This window comes from Hibiscus syriacus, unplaced genomic scaffold (assembly GCF_006381635.1).
Source record: "Hibiscus syriacus cultivar Baekdansim isolate YM2019G1 unplaced genomic scaffold, ASM638163v2 tig00001695_pilon, whole genome shotgun sequence".
NCBI classification, from domain to species: domain Eukaryota; kingdom Viridiplantae; phylum Streptophyta; class Magnoliopsida; order Malvales; family Malvaceae; genus Hibiscus; species Hibiscus syriacus.
This window is the reverse complement of record NW_024061881.1, coordinates 49,581-59,064: the sequence shown is the minus strand read 5'-3', so window position 1 is coordinate 59,064 and position 9,484 is coordinate 49,581. Positions and strand designations below refer to the sequence as shown.

The 9,484-nt window shown below is 34.9% G+C and overlaps 2 protein-coding genes across 2 annotated transcripts; one reads left to right on the top strand and one right to left on the bottom strand.

The window, feature by feature from the left end:
* Positions 1-458: 458 nt before the first annotated feature.
* On the top strand, positions 459-2,237 carry LOC120131451. Its single transcript, XM_039148445.1, has 5 exons — positions 459-611; positions 651-870; positions 956-1,213; positions 1,335-1,761; positions 1,850-2,237. Exons 1-5 carry the CDS (start codon positions 547-549, stop codon positions 1,945-1,947), a joined length of 1,068 nt encoding a protein of 355 aa, XP_039004376.1. The 5' UTR covers positions 459-546; the 3' UTR covers positions 1,948-2,237.
* A 3,312-nt stretch (positions 2,238-5,549) lies between these two features.
* Positions 5,550-8,907, bottom strand: LOC120131442 (cucumisin-like). Its single transcript, XM_039148435.1, has 10 exons — positions 8,805-8,907; positions 8,632-8,720; positions 8,433-8,524; positions 7,750-7,993; positions 7,141-7,654; positions 6,954-7,060; positions 6,648-6,866; positions 6,462-6,573; positions 6,177-6,390; positions 5,550-6,098 (listed from the first exon to the last, which is right to left on the bottom strand). The coding sequence occupies exons 1-10, from the start codon at positions 8,904-8,906 to the stop codon at positions 5,569-5,571; spliced, it is 2,223 nt and encodes a 740-aa protein (XP_039004366.1). The 5' UTR covers position 8,907; the 3' UTR covers positions 5,550-5,568.
* Between the last annotated feature and the right edge of the window lie 577 nt (positions 8,908-9,484).

Sequence of the window (9,484 nt, the reverse complement as noted above, 5' to 3'; positions counted from 1 at the left end):
ACTTAAGCCGAAACAAACAAATAATATATTTTTTCTAAATAGAAAAATACTTATTAAATTTATTAAAGTATCAGTTTATTTATATTTCGGTTTATTTTAGCAGTCTGTAGACGTTTAAAAAACAAACAATATTCTTTTTGCAGACTGTAGACTTTTGATCCACCCCTTCTGTTGCAGATGCCTGCAGATGTAGTCCGCAAACCGCAGACCTTGCACCTCTGCAAAAACAAACACCACCATATTATATATACGTAACTACTTGAAATTATGATTTTAAAGTGAAATATATTATAGATCTCAAATCCCAAATTGCTAATTCAAAATTTAAAAAAAAATCAAAAAAATCTTATGAATTTTTATTTTTAAAATTTAAATTTTTTATTGTCTCAAAGTAAACCTTGAAACCTTAATAAAAGCAGCTTGTCTTCAACATTATCTACTCATCTCCTCTCCATTTCCATTCTCTTTCCTACTGGGTCCCTCTCTCTCCATAAAAGCCCAATCTTTGGGTCCTCTCGAGTTCAAACTCACTTCCACTCACTTCCCATGGCTGAGTTGATGGACGATGCCGAGTTCTGGCTGCCGGCCATGTTTTTGACCGACGACGGCGGGATTATGAAGAAAGCGAGTCTTAGGAACGAAAACGGTGCAAAAAACGGTGCTGAGTGGTTGGTGTCCGGTCATGGTTTCCCTACTGAGTTCCCATACATGTTCGACTCGTTTTCAGTTCTGGGCTCCCCTGTTGAATCTTTTGTTGAGTCCACTGAGACTGAGAGCAGTAACGAGGATGAGTTTCTCGCTGGATTGACTCGTCGTCTCGCCTACTCAACGAGTCAGAAACTCACTGTTCATGCTCCGGACAAAAACGAGGTACAATGATTATCCTTTTCGTTTTCTCGAGCTGATTTTTAATTACTGTTCCGGTTTAAAAGTTGGATTTGTTTTCTAAATTTAGAAAAGCGGAGCTTTCGCGAGTTCGCCACGGTCGACTCTGAGTGGACTCGGATGCTGGTCGTCTTCAAGCAATAATAGCCCTAATGGACCTTCGCAGGTTCCTTCTCCTCCAACGACGCCGTTTTGTGCTCAAAACGACACTTGGGATCTCATTTATGCGGCGGCTGGCCAAGTTGCGAGGCTCAAATTGAGCAATGAAGTCCCCAAATACACCAACTTTAACCGTGGAGGCCCCTTATCCAAACCTCAAACAAATCAGGTAAATAAACCCTTTTTCTTGCATGTTGGAACTCATTCCCATTCTTGTCTTAAATTTTGTGTTTTTGGGAACCTATTGGTTGTTGTTGTTGTGTTTTATATGTTTTGGTTCTTGGTTTTAGTTCAATGGAAAGGCAGGTAACTGGCAGGCACAAGTTCAGTATCAGCAACAACAACAGATTCATAATAAAATTAAGAGCAATGTTGTTGGAGGTAGACATTTAGGTCTGCCCCAATCTTCACGGCCACCACATCGAGTTCAGTCCCAACAAAAACACCCTGCGACTCACCCCGGTTCCGGCATGAGAGCAATGTTTCTCGCCGGATCCGGCGGAGTTAAACGAGAATCTGCCGGTACCGGTGTCTTCATACCTCGAAGATACGACAGCAGCGCCACCACCAACACCAACCCTGAACCTAGAAAGAAACCAGGTTGTCCGACAGTGTTGCTGCCTGCAAAGGTTGTCCAAGCACTAAATCTAAACTTCGACGAACCCAACAACACACATGTCTTGCCCCAATTCAGCCCTGGATTTGCATCGAACTACGGTAAACACAGAACCCCATTGTTCCAATTTCGATTTGACATTATAATTAAAACATCATGCACACTGAAATTCATATCTCAACTTTGTAGATGCATTGTTAGCAAGAAGAAATGCATTGCAGACACAAGCAAGGAGAAGCTACAGACAAGAAGGAAGCTTCAACCTGCCACAAGAATGGACTTATTGATTTCAGATTAGTGTTTGTTTTCCCGGAAAAACAAAGTGGCAGTAAAAGTAGGAGATTTAGTATATATATTATATGTATAAGAATTCAAGAATGTGAGTGTAGTTTAGAAATCAAATAAGTATTTAAGCTATAAAATCTGGGTTTTTTATCTTCTAGCATTCAAGGAAATTTGAAGATTGCAGCAGCTTATGGGGATTAGCTATAGGAACAGAAATGGGGGAATGGTTTTTTTGTTGTAATAAATTTTATTTTATTTTTTTAAATTTTATGGGGGTAATTTGATTTTTGTCTTTTTGGGGGGGGGGGAATTGTAGAAGGAAGAAAAATCCATAGCCCTCTTTTGTAATTATCCCCTTGGAAGTTAATATTATTATTAATAGTTTCATTTGAAAATTGTTTAAATTTGGGGATCCATTAGAATATAAATAATAATTTGAGGGTGTGGAGTGGAATTAAACCAAATAAAATAAGACTACTTTTTGTTACATATAAAAGTAAAAGCAGAAAAGCAAGGATGAAAGATTGCATGCTTTGCTTCAGCGTGAAGCAGCGGTGGGGAACAATGACAGCGTTGAAACTGATAAATAAAAGGGTACATTATATTTTTTTTAGTACTTAAAGTTATCAATTTTAATATATTTTAGTACTTAAATTTTTAATTTTTTAAATTATATTTAAAGTTTATTTTTATTTCATTTTAATATTTTTGTTCAAGATTTAACATTAAAATTTGAAAAAAATTAAAATTATATGGTTTAGGGTTTAAACATAATGCACTTAGTACCTATATTATAATTTTCTCTTATATTTTGGTCACTAAATTTTAAAAAATTTCAATACGAGGATATTTACTGCTATTTTATCAAATGATTACATTTATTGAACTATTTAGAATTAAAATAATATTAAATTGATATAATTTATAAATATGAAGAAATAAATTTATTAAATCATATTTTAAATTAGGAATAACCTGATTAAATGTATAAATATGAAAACTAAATGTGATATTGTATAAATTTTAAAATTACCATGTAATCCCCATTATAATATTTAAACTTCAATTTATGATTAGATTATGTGATTGATTTTATTCTTATCACTAAATAGAAAGATAATTAGATCATGTTAGTCATGATTTAAAATATGATTTAAGAAATTTATCTTTTCAATATTTATAAATTATATCAATTTAATCTTATTTTAATTCTAGATAATGAGGCTGACAGGATAATTTTAAAATTTATACAATAACATATTTAGTTTTTATATTTAATCAAGTTAGTCCTAATTCAAAATATGATTTAATAAATTTAATTTTTAATATTTATAAATTATAGAAATTTAACATTATTTTAATTATAAATAGTTTAATAAATTTAACCATATAATAAAATAGCGAATAAATATCCTCGTATTGAAAATTTTTAGAATTTAATGACCAAAATAGAAGAGAAGAAAATAGTTGAGTGATGAAAGGTGCGATTTACCCTTTTAGTAACAGCAGGAATTAACGGAATCTTGATCAATGATGGAAACGTTGGTCAAAGGATCACGTTGAGTTCTTTTTACGAGTTAGAGGGCTACATTGAACAAAGAAAACAATAGGGTCCACATTGGTTTTTTTAAAAGTTGGAGGGCCTTGGATGCCTTTTTTTCCATTAATTTTTAATTATTTATCAAAATTGTACTTTTAATTTGTATCTTGGTGTTGCTGCAGTATTGACCAAGTCAAACTGCTCTGCAGTGTTTTAAAACAAGTGTTTGCATTAAATGCTTATGTTTTCTTTTTGGAATTTAGTAATTGGAATTAATTCAATGCAAATACTTAATATTTAATAAAATTTTAAATCATTAACTAAATATATAATTTTAAAACATTAGAGATAATTCAGATAAAATTTTATAAAAATCATTAGAAAATTTTAATTTATTCGATTAACTTTCAAATTTATTTTTATTTTAATCACTCATAAATTAAATCATAAAAAAATAATAGCATGGCAATCGCGTATGATGATAGAATTTATCTTCTTCATCTATATATAAAAATTTTAAAGTTTCATCTATGTGTCACGCAGACACTATAAATATTATTCTTTGATGTCTCATCCGACTACTTAAGATATGGGCGAACTCATTTCATTATCTCTTACCACTTCATTAATTTGTATTTTACCTAAATTACTTTAAAACTCATAAAATTCAGTCCAACATTCGAAACTCGTAAAACCCCAAATCACTTTAACCTATAACTTCCACCATATGTTCAACATTGAATCAAATACACAACCCTCTTCCTCCTTCTCCACCTTCCACTATTAGGATTTGTAAGAAGATGTTTCATTATCGAAAAATCAAAGAAAATTTAAAACTAGAGTTTTTTTTTTAAAACAAAAATAAAGAACAATTTTGGACAATTTCATAATTTTTAAATAAAAATATCAAGTCATTACGCTCTTAAGTATTTAAGATCGTATTGACCAAAATATGAATAGATCAAAAGTTTAGAGATTCAATTATTTTTTATTAAACTAAGGTGATTATAAAATTATCGGTGCTTGAACCCATGACCTTTAAGAATAATAATGATTACTTTAACTTTAATAACTAAAATAAGAGTGAAAATAAGACTTGATAGTAAATTTTGTTACAATTACGATAAATTTGACCTGAAAAGACAAGAAAAATGTAAGAAGGGTAGAATCCTATGTCACCTTGGCTTGTTACTATAATTTGATATTAACTATTATATTTTTATATAAAAAATATTTTCTTTTAAGATTAATAATAAAATTTGTAAAATAATTTTGTTTATATACCAAGTTATTAAATTTATGTGTAAATTACAAATTTCATCATTCAACTTTATCCTCTCTCTTATTTTACTTACTAAACTTTAAATTTGCTTATTGAATTTAATACATTGATTTTTTGTTCACTGAAATTTACTCTCTCTCCTCTTTTGATAACTTCGCCATAAAATAGTTAATGGTGTTAAAAACGATGCCGTTTAAAAAAAATAAAATTTTCACTAAAACAACATTTTGTATCTATATAACATCCCATTTTAACGCCGTTAACTATATGACGGCTGAGTGACAAAAAAACCCAAATGTCTATTATAAGTGTAACTCTCAATGCAATGCCCTCTATTTATAATGTAATAATTTAAAACATGAAAGTTGTTTAAGATATTTAAAGTCACCTGACTATTCATTATTTTCTAAACTTGTCATTTTTCGTTAAAAATTTTACGGTATCCTGAACGTTAATTTGCTGATTGTGGTATAATAAAATTTAATCTCAGAATCTCAAATGACTATCATATCTTAGTTACCATGTTAAAGTCTAGCTTAGATCACAAAACAACATTATACAGTCAGATGATCATTTTATAACTTTTAATAGTCGAATGATTTAATAAAGCAATATCCTATAGTAGAGGGATCGTTTGTGTACTTTTCCCTTGCAGACTCAAATGATTTATTATTTCATTAGGTTAACATAATCCTCAGTTACATGAAAACAAGTTCATGTTCATACATTATTGATGAAACATAAATAAGCATACTAATAATCATATGATTTGTTCGATAACTCTGATATTCTTCGAAGTTTTCATTGCAATATCGAACCATAAGCGGCAATCGGGCTCTTCACTTTACGAACACCATCATCCCAGATCAAAGAACCGGAGATGATCGAGTTCCCGAGCTCCGCAGCGACGGTCACGACGAAGTTTTGCGTCTGGCCGACGTATTCGAAAGAAAGCACACTCGGTTGAACTTGGATTACGATCCCTGGAGGAGCGTTAACGACCGCGTTGTAAGTTGACACTGCCGGGCCTACGTTAGTCACTGTCCGGTGAAAGACTCGAGTGATCGATGTTCCTGGAGTTGAAGATAATGCGAAAGAAGGGTAATTCAGATCCCACACTGCTCCGTTCGTGTCATCGGAACAACTGCTGCTGTTTCCGGTTATAAGCTGGATGTTTTTGACGGAATAGCCTTGTCCACACAAGAATTTGACATAATCAATCTCCCCGGCATCGTAAACCAATCCGGGATCGATAGCTTGTAGAGGGTTAATGTGACCTGCTCCGTAGGCGAACTCTGCGTCGACATTGTTCTTCGAAGTCATCGGCATAGCTGCAACAAGTAGAAGACAAATCGTTGGATATCGGAATTCGAAACCCTGATATTTTCTCATGAAATTAGCAGGCATACCTGTTGTCATTAGAGCAGATCTAATCGCAGCAGGGGACCATGTGGGATGGAACGACTTAACGTACGCCGCAGCCCCGGACGCATGCGGACAAGACATCGATGTGCCCGAAATAATGTTGAACTTAGCAGTTTGTGTATCTCCTTCTGCGTCCGAGATGGAGGCTGCTTCGGACCATGCCGCCAAGATATCGACCCCGGGTGCCGTAAGATCGGGCTGAACTCGAATAGAGAACATCAGAACTTAAAACCGAACATCAAAATCGGTGAATATTATTTCATTATTACCTTGAGAATATCTGCTGTAATAGGGTTAGGCCCTCTAGATGAAAATGTAACAACGAATGGGGCAAATTGATTATTATCTTGGGTGGTCCTCAATATTGTTGCAGTTGGGTTCCTAATACGAAAAATGACAGTTAGAAGGACCAAAATTATAATTAAACCATATTATAGAAAGGACTAGGAAAATACTCTGTTGTGTTCAAATAGTTGAGGATCATTCTTCCATCATTCACATTCACGGTGGAAAGAGGTAGAGGGTAGCTGAATTGATAATCCTTGTATCCGAGATCTTGAAACACGGCTCCGGCAGCCCCGGCTTCCATTACACCTTCGTAATCGGTGAAGTACTCGCAAAAAACGATCTTTCCTTTCACTTGTGTTGAGTTCAATGCTCCTGGAAAGCAATACCTGTAACAAAATTTCGTCACATCAAGATACCATCCACTTATGTTGATCGAGTACGGCACGATCGGTATTCCGTGATCTCGGTACTACCTGGAAAATTGCGAAGCGGAAGGGCCTAAGGTTGCGTTCGGAGCGTCTCCGCCGTAGATGAAAGGATACGTTTTCCCCTTGGGATCAAATATGTTTATAGAGGCTCCCTGTAATTAGGAAATTAAGGTGTAAGTAGGCATCAGTGTAGCATAAATGAATGGATTATGAATTTCCCTTTAAGTCCTACCTCGAAAATCTGTCCGTTACCGAGTTTCACCTTCGCAACGAACTTCCGATCGATTGTACTAGCTGCAACGGATAGTGACCAAGGTGAAAGATTCGTAACCGATGCGGGGACAGGACCACCATTACCAGCGGAGTTCGATGTGAGAATCCCATACTTCATCGCATGGAAAGCACCTATAGCGATGGAGTCTTCAAAATAATCCAACGGTGAAAAACTCCCGACCGAAAGAGAGATTATGTCGACGCCATCGGCAATTGCATCGTCGAATGCCGCAAGAATGCCTTCGTCAGAGCATCCATCATACCAACATATCTTGTAAACTGCAATACGTGCCAACGGAACCCCTCCGCGAGCAGTCCCTTTGGCGATGCCGTATAAGCTTGCCTGGCTAACAAAGCGACCCGCAGCGGTTGAAGAAGTGTGAGTCCCATGACCCTCCGCGTCCCTCGGAGATAAAAAATCTCCCGGACCGGCTTCTCCATCGGTCAGGTAGTATCTAGCTCCAATAATTTTGCTGAAAGGGATTCAAATTATCATTGTTAACACCAATATTTCAGGACTCAATGATATCTTCATAATGTTAAAAGTTTATGGTATGTTATGTTTTACTTATTGCAAGTGAAATTTGCCAAGTTTTGGCAGCTGCCCTTCCATTTATTCGGGATCGAACCGTATCCGGTGTCGTTAAAACTTTCCGATTCGGGCCAAATTCCGGTGTCGAGCATTCCCACAATGATATCACTCTCAATGATTGATCTTTTCATTTTCTTGTTGAATCCCATGAATTCCCATGACCTTGTTGTGTGGAGCTGCTTCTTTTGACTAAGGAACACTGATACTACCTCTTCCTTACCTGAATTATAGAAGGATTAAATCCCAATTTTTAGTATTGTAGAGGGACTAAGAAAAATTAGACCTCAAAAAAATAATAGATTAAAAGGTAAACTACGTATTTAGTCATCCAACTATCACTTTGGTTTCGTTTTGACCACTCAACTATTGTTTTTTCAAAATCATCACTAACATTACGTTTCAATTTCATTTTAGTCACTGCCATTATAAAAATAATGTTGATGCTGACGTGTCATCCTAAGGTAATACCACATCATCATTGATTTTTTTTTTAAAATACCACGTCAATAGTTCAATTAATTTTTAAATGACTGTTGACCAAAATGAAATCAAAACGTGACGTTAGAGATGGTTTTGACAAAAAAAAGTAGACCAAAATGTAAACAAAGTGATAATTGGGTGACTAAATGCGTAGTTTACCCTAGATGAAATCTCTTAACCTCTCATTTTATTTGCTTCATCAACGGTTAACCTAGCAGCAAATCCATTGAAGCTCCTACGGTAGCTGTAGACTAAAACATCTGATGCAGCCCTGTGGAAATCAATTCATAAACCAAAGTTAACTATCAGGACTAATTCATAACAAACTAACAATTCAAGGACCAAAACCGTAATTTGACTGATAATAAATCAACACACCTAGGAACAACATCTTGAAGCATGCCCATGTGAAGGCTTGAAATGGAGACATCACCCTTGGGAAGGTCTCCCATGTAGACAATGTAGACCTGTTTTCAATCCAACAACAACAGTTAGACATAGTAAAACTTCGAAATCGTCGGAAATCAGCTCGGATTTCGTTATCTATTTGCCTGTCTCGAGTCCCGATCGGACGCTCCGTGGCAGCCGAGGAGGAAGCTAACTCCGAGACAGATAAGCGTTAGCCATGCCGAAGAACCCGCCCGGAACGCCATTGATGAGGGTTGAAGAGGTTGAGTTAGTGATAATCAATGGTGTGAAAGAGGGGGTTTATATAAGTATCGGATTAATTAGTGAAACATAAAGCGAGCTTTGTTAAGGTCGTCAATGGAAGATGGGTACATGCATGGCTGGCTTAGAAATTTATGATACATATATTTTTTACCGAAAGTGTTGATTACAAGAAAGTTTCGATTTGTCGCATGTAATTGGCTTTTTAATTAATTGAATTTATCGAAAATATTTAGTCCGTGATTTCTTTCGGCTTAAGAACTTCATTTAAGCCTTTGAAAGTCCCTAAGGATGGGCATAAGACCCGAACACGACGGGTTCTGACCTGATTGGGTCGGGTTTTTTTAAAAAAATTCAAGTTTAGATCAGGTTCGAGTTTAGGGTAAAAATACATGACCCGACCCGAAAAAATATAATTTTACCATATATATTTTAGAATAATTATAATAATATCCCTCTATATATTATTTTTTTTCAATCAAGTCACTGATTTTATTGAATAAAAATAATTTTTTTATTATTTCGGGTCGGATTTTTAAGTTATATATCGGATCTGATTTGG